The 19,856-nt window shown below is 39.4% G+C and overlaps 1 protein-coding gene across 6 annotated transcripts in view; it reads left to right on the top strand.

Annotated features, from left to right (window-relative positions):
- Ccdc88a (coiled-coil domain containing 88A) overlaps positions 1-19,856 on the top strand; it is a 162,281-nt gene that overhangs the window by 34,137 nt on the left and 108,288 nt on the right. For all 6 annotated transcript variants that reach the window (XR_003736777.2, XM_028891525.2, XM_028891527.2 and 3 more), the window contains exon 3: positions 12,031-12,139. Coding sequence is in view for 5 of the 6 variants with exons in the window: in XM_028891525.2 (XP_028747358.1) it covers positions 12,031-12,139 (109 nt within the window). In the remaining variant the exon portion in view is untranslated. The remainder of the gene's footprint in view (positions 1-12,030; positions 12,140-19,856) is intronic.

Below are 19,856 nucleotides of genomic sequence, written 5' to 3'. Positions count from 1 at the left end.
CATTTGGCTATTTTTTTCAATAATTGAGTAAAACCGAAATTTATTATAAGCCACAGTCGTCCTAGGGACCTCCATGCTATATATATAGCCTCCATGGTTTTATGGGTTGTGGTCTGATTGTTCTTTATTTTATATCTAGAATCCACTTATGAGTGAGTACATACCATGACTGTCTTTCTGGGTTTGGGTTACCTCACTCAGGATGATTTTTTTCTAGTTCCATCCATTTGCCTGCAAATTTCATGCTTTCATTGTTTTTCTCTGCTGAGTAGTACTCCATTGTGTATATGTACCACATTTTTTTCATCCATTCTTCCGTTGATGGGCATCTAGGTTGTTTCCAGGTTCTGGCTATTACAAATAGTGCTGCTATGAACATACCTGAGCATGTATCTTTATGGTATGAATCAGCATTCCTTGGGTATATGCCCAAGAGTGGGATGGCTGGGTCTTGAGGTAGTTCGATTCCTAATTTTCTGAGAAACCGCCATACTGATTTCCACAGTGGTTGTACAAAGTTTACATTCCCACGAACAGTTGCTCCACATCCTCTCCAACATTGACTGTCATTGTTATTTTTGATCATAGCCATTCTGACAGGTGTAAGGTGGTATCTCAGAGTCGTTTTGATTTGCATTTCTCTGATGATTAAGGATGTTGAGCATTTCTTTAAATGTCTTTCAGGCATTTGTGATTCTTGTTTTGTGAATTCTCTGTTTAGCTCTTTAGCCCATTTTTTAATTGGACTGTTCAGTATTTTGATGTCTAGTTTCTTGAGTTCTTTATATACTGTGGAGATCAATCCTCTGTCAGATGTGGGGTTGGTGAAGATCTTTTCCCATTCTGTTGGCTGTCTTTTTGTCTTATTGACTGTGTCTTTTGCCCTGCAAAAGCTTCTTCGTTTCGAGAGGTCCCATTTATTAATTGTTGTGCTCAGGGTTTGTGCTGTTGGTGTTTTATTTAGGAAATGGTCTCCGGTGCCAATGCGTTCAAGAGTGCTTCCTACTTTCTTTTCTATTAAGTTTAGTGTAACTGGATTTATGTTCAGGTCTTTGATCCACTTGGACTTGAGTTTTGTGCATGGTGACAGATATGGATCTATTTGTAATCTTTTACATATTGACATCCAGTTATGCCAGCACCATTTGTTGAAGATACTTTCTTTTTTCCATTGTATAGTTTTGGCTCCTTTGTCAAAAACCAGGTGTTCATATGTGCATGGATTAATGTCAGGGTCTTCAATTCCCATTGGTCCGTATGTCGGTTTTTATACCAGTACCAAGCTGTTTTTATTACTATAGCTCTATAGTAGAGTTTGAGGTCAGGGATGGTGATGCCTCCAAAGGTTGCTTTATTGTATAGGATTCTTTCAGCTATCCTGGGTCTTTTGTTTTTCCATATGAAGTTGAGTATTTTTCTTTCCAAGTCTGTGAAGAATTGTGTTGGGATTTTGATGGGGATTGCATCGAATCTGTAGATTGTTTTTGGTAAGATTGCCATTTTTACTATGTTAATCTTACCTATCCATGAGCATGGGAGATCCTTCCATTTTCTAATATCTTCTTCAGTTTCTTTTTTAGAGATTTAAAGTTCTTATCACAAAGGTCCTTCACTTGTTTAGTTTGTGTTATCCCAAGGTATTTTATATTATTTGTGGCTATTGTAAAGGGTGATGTTTCTCTGACTTCTTTCTCAGCCCTTTTATCATTTGTGTATAGGAGGGCTACTGATTTTTTTGAGTTGATCTTGTATCCTGCCACTTTACTGAAGGAGTTTATCAGCTGTAGGAGTTCCCTGGTAGAGTTTTTGGGGTCGCTTATGTATACTATCATATCATCTGCAAATAGTGAAAGTTTGACTTCTTCCTTGCCAATTTGTATCCCTTTGATCTCCTTTTGTTGTTTTATTGCTCTAGCTCCAACTTCTAGTACTATATTGAATAAATATGGGGAGAGTGGACAGCCTTGTCTTGTTCCTGAATTTAGTGGTATCGCTTTGAGTTTCTCTCTGTTTAATTTGATGTTGGCTGTTGGCTTGCTATAAATTGCTTTTATTGTGTTTAGAAATGCTCCTTGTATTCCTGATCTTTCTAAGACCTTTATCATGAAGGGGTGTTGTATCTTGTCAAAGGCTTCTTCAGCATCTAAGGAGATGATCATGTGGTTTTTTTCTTTCAGTTTGTTTATATGGCGTATTACATTGACTGATTTTCGTATGTTGAACCATCCTTGCATCCCTGGGATGAATCCTACTTGGTCGTGATGGATAATTGTTTTGATGTATTCTTGGATTCGGTTTGCCAATATTTTGTTGAGTATTTTTGCATCAATGTTCATGAGGGAGATTGGCCTATAGTTCTCTTTCTTTGTTGCATCTTTGTGTGGTTTGGGTATCAAGGTAATTGTAGCCTCATAAAAAGAGTTTGGTAGTGTTCCTTCTGTTTCTATTGTGTGGAACACTTTGAAGAGGATTGGCATTAGTTCTTCTTTGAAAGTCTGGTAGAATTCTGCACTGAAACCATCTGGTCCTGGGCTTTTTTTTTTTGGTTGGGAGACTTTTGATGACTGTTTCTATTTCTTTAGGGGTCATTGGTCTATTTAAATGGTTTATCTGGTCTTGATTTAATTTTGGTATGTGGTGTTTATCCAGAAAATTGTCCATTTCTTTCTGGTTTTTCATTTTTGTGGAGTACAGGTTTTTGAAGTATGATCTGATGATTCTCTGGATTTCCTCGTTGTCTGTTGTTATGTCTCACTTTTCATTTCTGATTTTGTGAATTTGGGTGCTCTCTCTTTGCCTTTTGGTTAATTTGGCTAGGGGTTTGTCTATCTTGTTGATTTTTTCAAAGAACCAACTCTTTGTTTCATTGATTTTTTTTTTGTATTTTTCTCTTGTTTTCTACTTTGTTGATTTCACACCTCAATTTGATTATTTCCTGGCATCTATTTCTCCTGGGTGAGTTTGTTTCTTTTTGTTCTAGAGCTTTCAGTTGTGCTGTTAATTCGTTGGTATGGGATTGCTCCATCTTCTTTATGTGTGCATTTAGAGCTATGAATTTTCCTCTTAGCACTGCTTTCATAGTGTCCCATAAGTTTGGGTATGTTGTACTTTCATTTTCATTGAATTCTAGGAAATCTTTCATTTCTTTCTTTATTTCTTCCTTGACCCATTGATGTTTCAGGTGGGTATTATTCAGTTTCCATGAGTTTGTGGGTTTTCTATAATTTTTGTTGTTGTTGAGGTCTAACTTTAAGGCATGGTGGTCTGATAAAATACAGGAAGTTATTCCAGTTTTTTTTGTATCTGTTGAGATTTGTTTGGTGTCCAAGCATGTGGTCAATTTTTGAGACGGTTCCATGGGGTGCTGAGAAGAAAGTATATTCTTTTGTATTAGGTTGGAATGTTCTGTAGATATCTATTAAGTCCATTTGAGACATAACATCTGTTAGGCCCTTTATTTCTTTGTTAAGTTTCAGTCTGGTAGATCTGTCTTTTGGTGAGAGTGGTGTGTTAAAAATCTCCCACTACTAATTTGTGGGGTTTGATGTGCATTTTAAACTTTAGTAGTGTTTCTTTTATGAATGTGGGTGCTTTTGTATTTGGAGCATAAATGTTTAGAATCGAGACTTCATCTTAGTGGATTTTTCCCGTGATAAATATGTAATGTCCATCCCGATCTCTTTTGATTGATTTTAGTTTGAAGTCTATTTTATTAGATATTAGGATAGCTACACCAGCTTGTTTCTTATGTCCATTTGCTTGGAAAGCCTTTTCCCAGCCCTTTACTCTGAGGCAGTGTCTGTCTTTGAAGTTAAGGCGTGTTTCTTGTATGCAGCAGATGGATGGGTCCTGTTTTCTTATCCATTCTGTTAGCCTGTGTCTTTTTATAGGTGAGTTGAGACCATTGATATTGATGGATATTAATGACCAGTGATTGTTAATTCCTGTTATTTTTTGTGGTTGTGTTGTGTTGTCCTTCTTTGGTGTATGTTGGTGTGGGATTATCTATTGCTTGATTTTTCATGGATGTCTTTAGCTTCTTTGGGTTGGATTTTCCCTTCTAGTGCTTTCTGTAGGGCTGGGTTTGTGGACAGTTATTGAATAAATCTGGTTTTATCCTGGAATATTTTGTTTACTCCGCCTATGGTGATTGAGAGTTTTGCTGGGTATAATAGTCTGGGTTGGCATCCGTGGTCTCTTAGTGTCTACATAAGATTTGTCCATGATCTTCTAGCTTTCATAGTCTCTATTGAGTAGTCTGGTGTTATTCTGATGGGTTTGCCTTTATATGTTACTTGGTCTTTTCCCTTTGCGGCTCTTAATATTTTTTCTTTGTTCTGTGTGTTTAGTGTTTTGATTATTATGTGGTGAGGGGACTTTTTTTTTTGGGGATCCAGCCTATTCGGTATTCTGTAAGCTTCTTGTATCTTCATAGGTATTTCTTTCTTTAGGTTAGGAAAGTTTTCTTCTATGATTTTGTTGAATATATTTTCTGTGCCTTTGAGTTGGTATTCTTCTCCTTCTTCTATTCCTATTATTCTTAGGTTTGGTCTTTTCATGGTGTTCCGACTTTTTTGTCTTTAGTGTTTTCTTTGACGAATCTATTTTCTCTATTGTGTCTTCAGTGTCAGAGATTCTGTGTTCCATCTCTTGCAATCGGTTGGTTATGCAATCAGTTGGTTATGTTTGTTTCTGTAGTTCCTGTTCGTTTAGTCAGGATTTCTATTTCCAGCATTTTCTCAGCATGTGTTTTCTTTATTGTCTCAAATTCATTTTTCAGATCTTGGAATGTTTCTTCCATCTGTTTAATTGCTTTTTCTTGGCTTTCTTTGATTTCTTCCCATTTTTTGTTCATTTTTTTTCTTCCATTTCTTTAAGGGAGTTTTTTATTTCCTCTTTAATGGAGTTTTTCATTTCCTCTTTAAGGGAAGTTTTATTTTCTCTTTGAGGGAATGTTTTATTTCTTCTTTAAGGGCCTCTATCATCTTCTTAAAGTCATTTGTAGGGTTGATTTCTTCTGTTTCTTCTGTCTTGGTATGTTCACGTCTTGCAGGTGTAGAATCACTAGGTTCTGATGTTGCCATATAGGTCTTTATGTTGTTGACTATATTTTTGCACTGGTGTCTACTCATCTCTTCTTCTGCTCAGTGCAGGTGGTGTCTGTGTCTGTGTCTGTGTCTTGTTCTAATTTTTAGTCTTGGTTTAGTAGGAGTTCTTGGTTAAATTGGTGCTATTGGGCTGTTTCTTCAGGGGTAGCTGATCTCAGTCGGTGGGTATATACTTATGATTCTGGTGATCTGGTTTGGTGGCTGGGCAGCGCCTTCTCTGTGTTCCCAGGTCTTGTTTTGTTCATTCATCAACTCCTCAGCTGATCTTGTTTCTTCAGACTTCAAACTGTAGGGATCTGAATCCTCTCCCAGATGGTTTTCAGCTGAGCGGGGTCGTCTCACCAACACCTCCAAGTTGTTGGGTTTTGCAGGATCAGCAGCTGGGCCCTGGGTTGTCCTCAGACGGAGTGTTCAGATTCGTTCTGGTTCCGTCCCACGGAGATAGCTTCTTCCCCAGGTGTTGGGGGTTAGAGGCGTCCCTGTTTCAAGCTGCGTCTGCTTGTCTCCGTCGCCGGGCCTGTATGTCCCTGTCACCTGCCGCCGGGCCTGTCTGCCTCTGCGGGCCTCCGCCGGGCCTGTATGTCTCTGCCGACTGCTGCTGCGGGCCTACCTTCATCTGCTTGTCTCCACCGCCGGGCCTGTATGTCCCTGTCGGCTACTGCCGACCTCTGTGGGCCGCCTCCGCGGGCCTACCTGCATCTGCTTGTCTCCGCCGCCGGGCCTGTCTCACTTTGTGTTTTCTTTATTGTTTCTATTTCCATTTTCAGATCTTGAACATTCATGTCCTTCAGCTATTTATTTGGATTTCTTTAAGTTTTTTTTTTTTTTCCCTCTAAGGAGCTCTATCATTTTCATAAAATTGATTTTAAGGTCGTTTTCTTGTGCTTTACCTCTGTTGGAATATTCAGTCTTGCTGGTCTCTGGTGGTGACCTATTGCTTTGGCTATTGTTGCTTGTGTTCTTACAATGGTATCTAGGCATCTAGGTTTGGGGTGATTATAGGTCTAGGTGATGATTTCTGAGTTTATCTTTGCTGGATGGGTGATTTGTTCCTTGGCCTCTGTTTCCTCTCTAGGCTGGAGTGGCCTATGGTTAAGGGTCTCCACCCATGTTGGGGACTGGACTTCTGATACTTGGAGTTTTGGGCTAGGATATGGTTACAAGGAGGGGAGGGATTGTTGAAGGTAGGCTGGGTGGGCACTTAGAGAGTAGGGGCAGTCTGCCAGTGGGGGGGCCTATTTCAAGTTCTGGTACCTGGCATGGCATCTGGTAGATCAGGGGGCTTTCATTGGAGTTGGGCTGGGGTATGAGGGGTTGTTGATTTTTTTTTTGAAGGAACATTTTTGTGTTGGCTTTTCATGTTACTAGTGTTTTATATGAGTATATTTGACTATCTGAAGTTAGTTTGTTGGTTGCTAGTTCCTAGCGCAACCAAGTGGAATAAACATGTTTCTGTGCCTTTGCTTTATGAATCCTGGCTGTGTTCAGTTGTAGCCTGAAGGTTTCTCTGGTCCTGTTCAGCCCTGCAGTCGAGACTAATCTCTCCCTCCCACATCCTGCAGCCTCTTGATCCCAAGTAAACACAGAGGCTTATTTTAATTATAACTGCTTGGCCATTAGGTCAGGCTTATTACTGACTAGCTGTTACACTTAAATTAACCCCTAATTCGTATCTATATTTAGCCATGTATTCCGTGGCTTACCAGTCTGCTGGCATGCTGCTCCTTGGGTGGCAGGATGGCGTCTCTTCCGCCTCTGTCTCTCTCTTGGATTTCCTGCCTGGCTATACCCTGATTTGCCATAGGCCAGAGCAACTTCTTCATTAACCAATCATAGCAACACATATTCACAGCATACAGAAAGACATCCCACAGCACTTCCCCTTTTCTGTCTAATCAAAAAGGACAGTTTTAACTTTAACCTAGTAAAATTAACATATAATAGAACAGTTATCAAGCAAGAATTGTATTTACAATATCTAGTCTTTTTCTATTTGGCAAAATTAAAAGAAAATCTTCTATCCTATATTTGTGAGTCCAAAGTTTCATATCTAATTTATCTTACCATAACCAAGGAAATCATAGATTTCAGAAGGATATACAGGAAGTGCATTGTAAGCAACTTCCAAAAATCTAGAATGACAGAGACATCTGGCTGCCTGGACAGTCACCCAAACTTCTTCTGCAATCTTGTGGCATCCATCTTCAACCTAAAGGCCTGTAGTTTTTTTAGTCACCCTTTCCTATGTCCTGTAGAATATCTGGCAGTTTCTTTTGTGAAGCAGAAACCTGAATGACCATCTTGCCTTGCAAAGGTCAGTGGTCACTTTTCCATGGGTCCTGCATGTCCAGTTAATACAACATTTTCTCAATCAGTCCAGGCAAAAACAGTTTCTTGCCCAAATGGCTAACTTTGGACATAAGGAAAGCATACTCCATATGGAGTTTCTTCAATGCCCATTATTGGTGCTGCCTGGAACAGACATGTTTCACTATCCAGAAAGTCTTAAGTTTTTAAAACATTTTAAATGCCATTTTCTGTAGGTATTTGAAATGTTTGGAGATTACCTACCTAATTGAAATATATCTATATATACCTGAAAAATAACTAATATGATTATAAGTTTGATTATCATAGATGATTAACTATTAATTTGTATTTCTTAATTATATATTACAATTTCAAATGAGCTGCACAAACATACCTTAAACAAGAGTAGAAATATATGTACAGTATAACAAAATCAACTTTAAATTTGTGTCAATAAACCAAAATCCATAGCAGTGTAAAACATTTTAAGTGCCAGGCGGTGGTAGCACACGCCTTTAATCCCAGCACTTGGGAGGCAGAGCCAGGTGGATCTTTGTCAGTTCAAGGCCAGCCTGGTCTACAGAGTAAGTTCCAGGACAGGCACCAGAAGTACACAGAGAAACCCTGTCTCGAAAAACCAAAAAAAGAAAGGGGAAAAAAAAATTTAAGCAAGTTATTGCTCTTTGAAAGTGGATTCAATAATATACTTTTTCATCCTATCATATTTCCCTTTTTTGTTTTAGAAAGAGATTGCATTTATAATCAACCTGCTTTAAATAAAAATAAACATTTATAAACAATATTTTGAGAATTTGGGCGTAGCTTTTCATACTACTTCCTGCTGGTTGGGGCACTGGCAATCTTATGGGGATCCTGAGAAAATTAAGAATTATGGTCAAGTCCTGACTGGAGTAGTTTGTGAGGGTACATTGTCTGAGCCTTGGAGCTGTTTTTGTATGTTTGATCATCTGGGCCATGGTGTCATCTTATACCTTTCAGGGAGTCTTTGCTGATCAAACCATATTAGCTTGGAAGCAATCCATAGCTTCTCATCTTCTGTGGAAATAAAAGCAGAACCTCTTTTCCAAAGCAACATATCCTTAGATATAAATTTTGAATTCAGGGTACCTTTAAAATATATATATATTTTGGTTAACTCAGCAGCCTTTACAATCAAATGTCTTTCTGTAGTTAACAATCCCAAAGACAATATAATCCAGACTCTTGTGTGTGATTTCCATCTTTATGTGGCTTATCTTTTATATTACTTTTACTGTTTTATTAAAGACTTTATTTTTTAAAACTATTTTTTATATAACTGTCTAATCCTCCTTTTCCTCTATCTTCCAAGCCTACGTACATTTTTACACACACTGTAAACTATTGAAAGGTTATTCCATCTGAACCTGTCTTCCTGTGAATCTATTGCTTTACACTGCAGCATGGCTTGTTCTGAAGTGGCAGCCTTGACTGCTGACTCCACCTCAGCTTCCCAACATGGCGGAGGTAATTCACAGCCAGCCTTGGGAGCCATACTCTCCGCACACGCTGGGAGGCAGTGGGTCTATGCCTCTATTAAGGAGTGTGTAGCCCAGAAACCTCTTTTTTTTTTTTTTTTTTTTTGTCTGTACTAGCAAAAGCTAAATCCACCATGCAGTGTGCTGCGCAGCTTGAAGACAACTCTGTACTGCAACGTGAATCTGCCATGCTATACTCAAGCATGCTGCAGCGGCTCTGTACCTTGGCATCTCTATATCTCAGCCCGCACGAAGCTGGTTTTAGCTCCATTATTGTGTGTTCAGAATCTAAGCTTTCTTAGGTCTGTATGGATCAATGCCCAACAGATGAGAGGCAGGGGAGACTCTATGAGCCGTCACCAGGAGAAGCAAGGTGTGAAAGTACTGGTAAGCCACGAAGCCACGTGGCAGCTTATAGATAAATAGAAATGGGTTAAGTTATAAGAGCTAGCTAGCAAGAAGCTTGAGCCATGCAATTGGTAATTAATATAAGCCCCTGAGTAATTATTATTATTATTATTATTATTTATTATTTTGTTTTTTTGAGACAGGGTTTCTCTGTGTAGTTTTGGTGCCTGTCCTGGATCTCGCTCTGTAGATCAGGCTGGCCTCGAACTCACAGAGATCCTTCTGCCTCTACCTCCCTTGAGTGCTGGGATTAAAGGTGTGCGCCACCACCGCGCGGCCTGAGTGATTATTTTATAAGTGGCTGTAGGACCTCAGGGACTGGGCAGGACTGGAGAAACCTTCTGACTACATTCAATGTTGCTTAAAGCTTAGCTGTGGAATTAGTGTTGATTCATGGATGAGGTAGTTGAGGTGATGTCAGTTTGGAAGAGGCAGGAGCACAGCTTCTTACCTTATAAGCCAGAAGCAGTGGGCTGTGGTAGTGAGGGGATTTTCACTGGGGGCAGTGTTTTGTGTGTTTTCTGATCTTCAGAGCCTATGGTTGGTAAGGTTTGTGGGAGTATGCATTGAAGCAGAGGATCCCATGAACTCTTCATGTCATAAGCCAGGGTGTGTATGGAGTGTTGTGTGTGTGTGTCAGTTAAGTAGAGTGGATCGTGTCCTGTCCCCTCCCACTCGGGGAGCATGTTCAGTGGCAGATGTGGGAACTGGAAGTGGAGGAGGTGGTGCTCTTTTCACCACCCAGGCTACGTTGGGAGGAGACAGGAGTGAATGTGATAGACAGGAAATTGGAGTCCCTTTTGTGGTAATTAGTCCTACTAATGAAAACAGTTAAGAGTGTATTCAAATGGAAGCTCAAGAAAAATTGTATTAGTTTAACCCCTCAACCCCAGCAGACAAGGGTAAAACCTAATAGAGGACAGAATAAGGCTGTGTCAATTTAAGTGGGTATGGAGGATCACATGGCAGACTTCCAAGAAAGACTAAGGAAGCCCAAAATGTTGGGAGGAAGGCCCAAATTTTTAAGGAAAGCATGCTTGGAGAAGAAATAGAAGAAAAGAAATGAATGCTTTTCTAAATAATTTGGAAAAACCTTACAGAGCTGTTGTCCATAAGTAATTACACTTGGTGGGGATTCTGGGAAGGAAAAGTATAGTATCTCATGAAAAGACTAAATTATTCTACTTATTTCTTTAGCCTGCCTTCCCAAAGATGGTGAATAACCAGGTTCAGACAGACTGATAGGTCTCTGCCTAGGCCAGAGACTCCAGTCTCTTGACGGGAGTTTTTCCTACTCTGATAGCCTGTTAGTCTAGCACTGTCTCACCTTCCCAGCTGGAATGAGTGGCATGGAGTGGTGAAGCTGTGCCTGGAAGCAGGAGGCTGTGCATCTCCTATTTCTCTGGGGCAGATCTAGTGGGCAATTGAGGTTTTTACCAGAAGGAAGGGTCTGACCTTACCTTTACATGGCTGGGTCTGTGCTGGCTGGGATGGGAAGTGTGTGCCCATGTTTAGATTTTTTAAATGATAGTTTTATTATATTTATTTTTGTCCTACCCCCTCCACCTGTGGTATTGGGGATTGACTGTCAGACCTCAGCATTGTACTATATATACAATTCTTCCGCACTCCAAGGCTATCGTGGCTGTTTAAAATCCCTGTCTGATATTTCTCTTTTTCTCATTCATTTCTAAGAGTGTTTTCATTGGTGGTTTCTGTTTTCTTCCCAGGTCATGGATCGCTTTTCATTTGTTATATTTAGTAATTTTTTAATGTGTGCTGAATATTAGGACCATTATATTTTGTTCCAGCAATTGTTCAGCAAGCTACTTTATATTTTAGACTCAACCCTTCAATGGGTGATCACTGTCTTTCTCCAGGTTGTCTTGCTTGCCCTTAACAAACTAGCTTACAGCTTGTGTTCTGGCCATAACCTGCTCTTACATTACTCACCCCCTTTTTATTGTGCGTGGGTGTTTTTCCTGCATGTATGTCTGTGTACCATGTGTGTGCCTGGTACTCGAAGAGACTGGAAAATAGCATTGAATCCTCCGTGTCTGGAATTATCACTGAGAGTTGTGAGCTACCAGGGTGGTGAGAATCAAACCCTGGTCCTCTGGAAGAGCAGCCAGTGCTTCTAACTACTGAGCCATCTCTCCAGCCCCAGTACCACTTTTCAGTTTCTCACTCTTAACTATATCATAACTTTTCTACTGTAATCTTTCTTCTTTAAAATATGTATCCCTTTGTTTTTATTCAATTCACAAAATTTACACAAGGTTAAAGTACCAACTTCTGTCATCTACTTCATTTTTAAGTTTTTTTCTGGGATATTTCCTCATGAAATATAATCCACATTACTGTGTGAGGATAAATAACCGCTCAGGTTAATAGCCCATATTTTGAATTCTTTGTTTAAGTGGATTTATTTTGGGAGGATGGAATTAAAGTGACATAATGACAATTAAGGACATCTGATTTGGGTTTCAGATATGTTTTGTCACCAGTTAAGGAATATTGGATGTACTGATGTTAGTTAGAAGCACAGAATATATAAGAAAGCAATAATTTGTTTCATCACCTATTAGCATAAGTGAATGCATAATTCTGAAAAGAAACTATTGTATTTATCTTACATCTTGTTTCAGTATAATAAAAAGTTTTTTTTCTCTCCAAATTTCTTTCAGTAATCCTAAATCGGAGAGTCAGAGAGTAAATAAAAAAGTCAACAATGATGCTTCACTTAGAATTCATAACCTCTCCATTTTGGTGAAACAGATAAAGTTTTATTATCAGGTAAGTGACCTTTTTCTTTTAAACTAATATTTTAATAACAATGTATATATTTATATTTTTAATTCTTTGTTAAGAACTTTCATAAATGTAATAATTTGGTAGCCTACTTGAATTATATTTTTGACGTATGCTTTTTTTTTTACACTAAGTTAAATACATGTTTCAATTGTTAATTCTGAGCATTATTATTATTTTTTAACGTGGGATATTTTGCCTGCGTGTATGCCTGTGTACCATGTACTTAGTGACTGTGAATGCCAGAAGGAGACAGATTCCCTGGAGCCACCATGTGAGTGCTGGGAAATGAGCCAGAACACTCTACAAGAGCAACCAGTGCTCTTAACCTCCGAGTCATTTCTCCAGCCCCAAACCTTAATTCTTAATGCTACTAATATATCTCTTAAAATTGGTGTAGTAGCTTTACACAGATTTTTATTTCATAACCAATTTTAAATGTTTATTTCAGTATGTTTTGTAATTTATGCTTTCTCCTATTTCATTTATGAGTTATGGAGAAGTGTACTTTTAAATTAAACATACAAAGCTTTTTAAGTAGTTAAATTTTTTTGTTGTTCAGAAAATTTAGTTTGTATGTTTCAGATTTTTTGACATTTATTGGGGGTGTGTGGCTTTTTTGTTTGTTTGTTTGTTTGTTTTTTGGTTTTTCGAGACAGGGTTTCTCAGTGTAGCTTTGGAGCCTGTCCTGGCACTCTATAGCCCAGGCTGACCTTGAACTCACAGAGGTCCATGCTGTGGGATGTTCTATATGTCCTGTGAGAGCCCGTTCTCGGGTTCCTCATGGCTTTACCCAGCAGGTCCACATAGAGGATGATTAGGACCATGGGCCTGAGTGCAGGTGTCTGAGATGGTCTGTACTGGGCTGTGCTGGGGGATGGTCTGTATGTCAAGTTGCTCTGATTGGTCAATAAATAAAACCTGATGGGCCGTGGCTAGGCAGGAAGTATAGGCAGGACTAACAGGAGAAATAAAAGAACAGGAAGGCAGAAGGAGTCACTGCCTGCAGCAGTTGCCAGGACAAGGAAGATGTAAAGGAAAATGTAAAGTACCGGTAAGCCACGTGGCAAGGTATAGATTTATGGAAATGGATTAATTTAAGATATAAGAACAGTTAGCAAGAAGCCTGCCACGGCCATACAGTTTATAAGCAATATAAGTCTCTCTGTGTTTACTTGGTTGGGTCTGTATGGCTGTGGGACTGGTGGGTGAGAGAGATTTGTCCTGACTGTGGGCCAGAAGATTTTATGTTCAGGGATTGGTTAGTTTTCCTGCTCAGGGATTGGTTAGTTTCATTGGTCAAGGATAGAGATGGCCCTGATTTCAGAGCCAAACTGTGTTTCTTTCAACTGGCCCTTTTCAGCTTTTTGGCTCTAATTCTAAGACCAGGGCATATTTCTTTCACTGATTCTGATTCTAGGGACAAAGTGTGTTTCTTTGGCACTGGCTTCAGAGTCAAGGAATGTTTCTTAGGTTCTGGGTTTAGGGATAAAGTGTTTCTTTCACTGGGTTAGGTCTTAGATTCAGGGTGTGTTTCTTTCACTAGCTCAGGTTTCAGGGCTAGGGTGGGTTTCTTTCTGGCCCCTTTTCCCTACACTTCCTGCCCATCAATACCTGAGGCAGGAGGGAGAGCTTACCCTGAGGTCATAAGAGTAGGAAAGGTGGCCCTGCCCCTCATCAGCTGCAGCACTCAGGAGAGTGGCCCCTGTGCCACACCAGGACAACACAGTAGAGCAGGCCCTGAAGGTGTAGGTATGAAGAGCTTACCCCCCCCCCCCCAGGACATGAGAGCAGGAGAACTGGCCCCGCCCTTGCTCATTACTGCATGGGGTGAGCTAGCCAGGGCAGTGCAGGAGAGCTCACCCTGGTGGTGAGGACAGGGGAGAGCTGGCAGTCTGACCAACCCTGCAACTACCGAGGCCCAGAACCCAGGTTATGTGTTGGCCCACCTCAACATCTACCCCGTCTGTGATCTGCTGGAGCACATTAAGGGACTGACCTAAAAGCTGAAGAATCTCCACAACACAGGGTAACTAAGAGGAGTCCCAGTGAGGGCCTAGCATTGGTATTGTAGCAGAAACTATAGAGGCTGAAAACCAGATCAATGACTTTGTAATAAACACTTGCAAGTAAAGACATATGGATAAAAGGGCTTACTGTGTGACTCACTGTCACATTACAGCTTTTGTGATGAAATTTCCCCCCTTTTTCCTCATAAATTTTATTTCATTTTATTTTGTGGGGAGGTTGCAAGGGCAGAGGGTGGGTACAAAGGGATGGGGAAATAAATGGGATGGAGATGCATGATGTGAAAGACACAAAGAATAAATAAAAAGAAAGTTAAAAAGAAAAGTCCCATGCTATACCTACTGAGCTAGTCAGGAAGCTGACATTTCTTAATAATTACCTAATACAGCTTTATTGATTTGTCTTTTTGAGCTCTTGACTATTGTGAAAGAAGAGTTAAAGTGCTGTTTTAAGCTGAGGGATTTATCAAGTTTTTCTGTATATACTTTGACGCATTATTAGTAGGTACAGATGAACATAAAATTGTTTTGGAGAACTGAATCATTGTTCTACAATTCCCCCTAATTATTGGTTTAAATATTCTGAGGAAACTCTTTTATTTCTTGTTTTACAATTTCATGCATGCATATACAATGTATGTTAATTATATCCACCCACCCTCACCTGCTCCGCCCTCCCGCTCCTCCTGGAGGCCCCTCCCACCAAGTCCTGTCAGCGCTGCCTGCTGGCCTGTTGACTGCTGTTGGCAGTGAGTCCACGAGTGCCTCAGTCATGTCATGACCAGAAGACAGCGTTGGAAACCCTCTGTCTCGTAGATTCTTTCTACCCCTTTTTCCTCAGTGTTTCCCAAATTAAATATTTTTATATGAAATTTGCTTCCCTCTACTCTGAAAATACTTTAATGTTTATTATACTTGGCGAAGGCCATAGTTGGCCTGTATCTGTATGCTTTTGTAGAATAGTGCTATAACCTTAGAATAGAAAAATTCTAAATAATCCTTATGACTTTTAAACTCTTCATGATTTGTATTTTTGCTCTAACAATTTATTTAGTATATGCATATGAATGTTTGTCTGAATATATGTATTGTGCACCGTGTGTGTGTGTGTGTGTGTGTGTGTGTGTGTGTGTGTGTATGCACGCAGGAGTTTATGGAGGCCAGAAGAGAGTACCTTATCCTCTGGAACTGTAGTTACAGGTAGTTGTGAGCTTCCTTGTGAGTGCTGGAAATCAGATCTCTGCAAAAACAGCAAGTGGTCTTAACCACTGAGCCATCTCTCCAGCTTCTCTATTTTTTTTTCCAACTTTACACAAAGTATTTGTCAAATCAAACTAGTGTTTCTTTAGACCAAGCTACAAGTTTCTTTTCTCCCATGTGCATGCTTTATGTGCAAGGTGGTCAGAAGAGAGTGTCAGATCCCTTGGAATTGGTGGTACTGATGGTTGTGAGATACCATATAGGTAATGGGAATCAAATGTAGGCCTCTGCAAGAGCAAGTACTTTTAACCACTGAGACATATCTTCAGTCCTTCTTGATTTTAAGACTTTAGCTTATGCATATTAAGGTTTTGACTATATTTAAGCTTGTGTATCACATGTGTGCAGTGCCCATGGGTGCCAGAAAAGGGCATCAGATCCCTTGGAACTAGAGTTACAGAAGGTTGTTAACTGCCATGTGGGTCCTCTGTAAGAGCAGCAAGCACTTTTAACCACTGAGCAATCTGTTTCTTTAGCTCCTACAGTTGTATATTCTTGACTAATTGTCCCTTTGTTGATAGTGATGATCGTTATCTCTTTTGATTGTTTTTTACTTCATATCATCTCTTCAGAATTACATATTGCTATTCTTAATTGTCTCAGCTTCCACTTAATTCCATCTTTTCATTTTCAGTCTTTTTTGTAGATGGAGAACTATAAGCTTTTTCTTAATCCAGTAAGCTACTTTTGTGTTTATTTGCTTGTATTGTGTATTGAACCCAGGACCAAGTGCAGTATCACTGTATTGTGATCTCAGCCCTGGAATGCATCTTTTAATGTATTTAAGACTGTGTAGGCCGGGCGGTGGTGGCGCACGCCTTTAATCCTAGCACTTGGGAGGCAGAGCCAGGTGGATCTCTGTGAGTTCGAGGCCAGCCTGGGCTACCAAGTTAGCTCCAGGAAAGGCGCAAAGCTACGCAGAGAAACCCTGTCTCGAAAAACCAAAAAAAAAAAAAAAAAAAAGACTGTGTACATTTAGTTGTATTGCTGACTGATTTGCTGACTTCTTCAAACTTGTTTTCCTCTTTGGAAAACAAAGAAAAGACATTGTTATTTCTCTCTTGTTTACCTCGGAGGTTTGGTGTTTTACTTTTTTTTACTGAGCTGGACATATTTTATTTTTTCCCTTTTGTCATTTATTTATCTGTTCTTCTAAGTTTTATAGTCTTTCCTAAAATCTAAAATTGTGACTTCTTTTTTTTAACTACTTTAAGTATCTTCTGCAATGCTAGTGTAGTAGCTGTGAATTGCTTTAGTCTGTGCTGTGCTTGAATGTTTTTATTCTCTGTTCATTTTAAAAAAGAAGTCTGCTAGTTAGCTAGTTATAGTTGGTTGGCTGTTCTTTACTCTCAAATTTTGGAATGTGTTGTATACTTTGCTGGCGAGGGTTTTCCACTGAGAGACCTAGTGCTATCCTGTTGAGTTTTTCTATGTAAGTGAATAGGCATTTTCTCTTGCAACTTTTAAAATTGTCTCATTTTGTGGTTTTAGCATTTTAACATCATGGAGAATTTCTTTTGTGGTTTGTCTGTTGAGGGTTCTTAATGGGTCCTGTACTTGGATAGTCATATTTTTTCCCCTAGATTTGGGGAATTTTCTAGAATTAATTTATTTAAATTGTTTCATATGCTTTAAGTTTGTGTCTTGACATCTTCTTGTGTATTCAGTGGGTCCTCAGGTTAAATTTCTTGGTTGTGGCCTAGAAGTTTTGATAGTTTTGGTTATGCCTTTTTTTTGAGGGGGGATGGGTGTGTGGATATAATATTAAAAATAAGATAATAAATGGTTTAAAAAATAATATAAGAAGTAAAAATAATTTGGAGAATGATAAACACATGTTGAAAAACAGACCAAAGAGTTAAAAGAAATGACAGAGAACTGAGGCACTTTGTTCTGAATCCTTTAAAGGAATCTGCTAGGTGTGTGAGGCTGGATTAGGTTGCTGTTGCTTGTCATTCCTGCACTTGTACTATGGTTGCGTTTCTGCATGCTTGGGCTGAGCAGGGTAGGAGGTCAGTTGTCCTTTCTGTATGGGCCTTTATTGCTACTCTAATAGAAGCATTCCTTCCTTTTCTATTTTATGAAATAATTTGTTTCTTTAAAGGTCTGGTAACATTCAACAGTGACCATGCGTAGTACTAGGCTTATAAAAAAAACATGAGGGGGTTAGAGATAGACAGATGGCTCAGCAGTTAAGCGCACCACTAACTGCTCTTCTGGAGGACCCAGGTTCAATCCCTAGCAGCCACATGGGAGCTCACAACTGTCTATAACTCCAGTTCCAGGGGATCTGGCACCCTTACACAGGTATACATGCAGGCATAACACCAATGCATATAAAATAAAATAAAAAATTTTAAAAAATGGGGGTTGGGGATTTAGTTCAGTGGTTGACCGCTTGCCTAGCAAGCGCAAGGTCCTAGGTTCAGTCCTCAGCTCTGGGGAAAAAAAAAAAAAAGTAGATATACCCAAAATAAAAAACATGAAAACAACTATTACTTTTTCAGTATCAATTCTTGGTATAAGTCTACTTATGTTGTTTATATTGCCTGTTGGTTTAATTTTAGTAGCTCATCAGTGTCAAGAAATGTATCTTTTTTCCCCCTAGATTTTGTAATTTGTTAGAATATAAATTTTCAAAATCTTATCTAATAATCTTTATTCGTCTCTCTTGTAATGCCCCCTTTTCATCTCTCAATTTACTTATTTGGTTGTCTCTCTCTTTTGAAATTTTATTTTAAGATTAGCTTATTAAGTAGTAGTTGTTTTTTTACTACTTTTTCAGTTTTGGTTGAGCGTCTTCTTCATCTCCAGGCCTTTATCCCAGCTTAAATCTTTCCAGCCCAGGTTTTCCCTTCCCTTTTATATCATAAGTGTTCATTTACCAGCTAACCCCATCCAAAGCTTTTCCTTCTCATGTACTTCTTTTTACTTCCCAGGCCTCTATTGGCACTTATTCCCACATAAATACACATATATAGTAATTAGAAGGTAGGATCCACATATGAGAGAGGACATGTAGTATTTGTCTTCCTGAACCTAGGTTATATCCTTTCAATATAACCTTTTCCTGTTTCATTCATTTTCCTTTGGATTCCTTAATTTTATTTTTTTTCTTTATGAGTAAATAAAATTCCTTGTGTATATGTACCATGTTTTCATTATCTATTCATCAGTTGATAGAAATCCAGATAACATTTTCTGGCTGTTGTGAATACTGTAGCAATAAACATGGATGTACAAGTATGTATGTTAGGATATAGAATCTTTTGGGTATATGCCCAAGTGTCACCTAGTTGAATCATGTGGTAGTTCTGTTTTATTTTTCTCGGTACCCTGTAATATTTGTATCAGTCCCATAAACAGTGACTGAGAATTCCCTTGTCTGCACATCTTCTCCAGCACTTGTTATTCAGGTTTCTGATGACAGCCCTTTTGACTGGAGTAAGGTGGTGTATCAGTTACTTTTTTGAGCTGTGCTTGCTAGTTTTATGTCAGTTTGACACAAGTTATAGTCATCTGAAAGAAAAAACTCAGTTAAGAAAATGCCTCCATAAGATAGGGCTGCAGGCAAGCCTTTAGAACAGTGTTTCTCAGCCTGTGGGTGATATCCTTCATATCAGATATTTACATTATGATTCTTTTTTTTTTTTTTTTTTGGTTTTTCGAGACAGGGTTTCTCTGTGTAGTTTTGCACCTTTCCTGGGACTCACTTGGTAGCCCAGGCTGGCCTCGAACTCATAGAGATCCGCCTGGCTCTGCCTCCTGAGTGCTGGGATTAAAGGCGTGCGCCACCACCGCCCGGCACATTATGATTCTTAACAGTAGCAAAATTACAGTTAGGAAGTAGTAACAAATAATTTTATGGTTGAGGATCACCACAACATGAGGAACTGTATGTAATTAGTGTGGAGGGGGCAGTCCTTTGTGGGTGGGGACACCCTTAGACTGGTGAACCTGGGTTCTTAAGAAAGTTGGCCGAGTAAGCTATGAGGAGTAAGCCAATGGGCACCATTTTTCCATGACCTCTGCTTCAGCTCCTGCCTCTAGGATCCTGTCCTGTTTGAGTTCTTCCCCCAACTTCCTCACACAGATAAACATGCAGGCTTTGATGTAGAAGTGTAAGCCAAATAGGATAGTTGCTGTGAAAAAATATATATCATGACCAAGACAAGTTAAGGAAGGAGTTTATTTTTGCTTATGCTCCCAGAAGGATAAGAGTCCATCGTGGCTGGGAAGCATGGCAGTCAGCCACAGGGATGGCAACAGTGCGGAAAGCTGAGAGGGCATGTCTTACTGCAAGCACAAAACAGAGCCAACTGGAAGTAGGGTGAGGCTATATACTTTTAAAATCTACCCCGAGAAATAGAAGAGAGCTCCTGGGTAAACTGGGGGCAGAGGTGGGGGAGGGAAGG

Source organism: Peromyscus leucopus, chromosome 10 (genome assembly GCF_004664715.2).
Source record: "Peromyscus leucopus breed LL Stock chromosome 10, UCI_PerLeu_2.1, whole genome shotgun sequence".
In the NCBI taxonomy this organism is placed as follows: Eukaryota; Metazoa; Chordata; class Mammalia; order Rodentia; family Cricetidae; genus Peromyscus; species Peromyscus leucopus.
The sequence above is the reverse complement of the archived record's forward strand: the minus strand, read 5'-3'. Positions and strand labels throughout refer to the sequence as shown.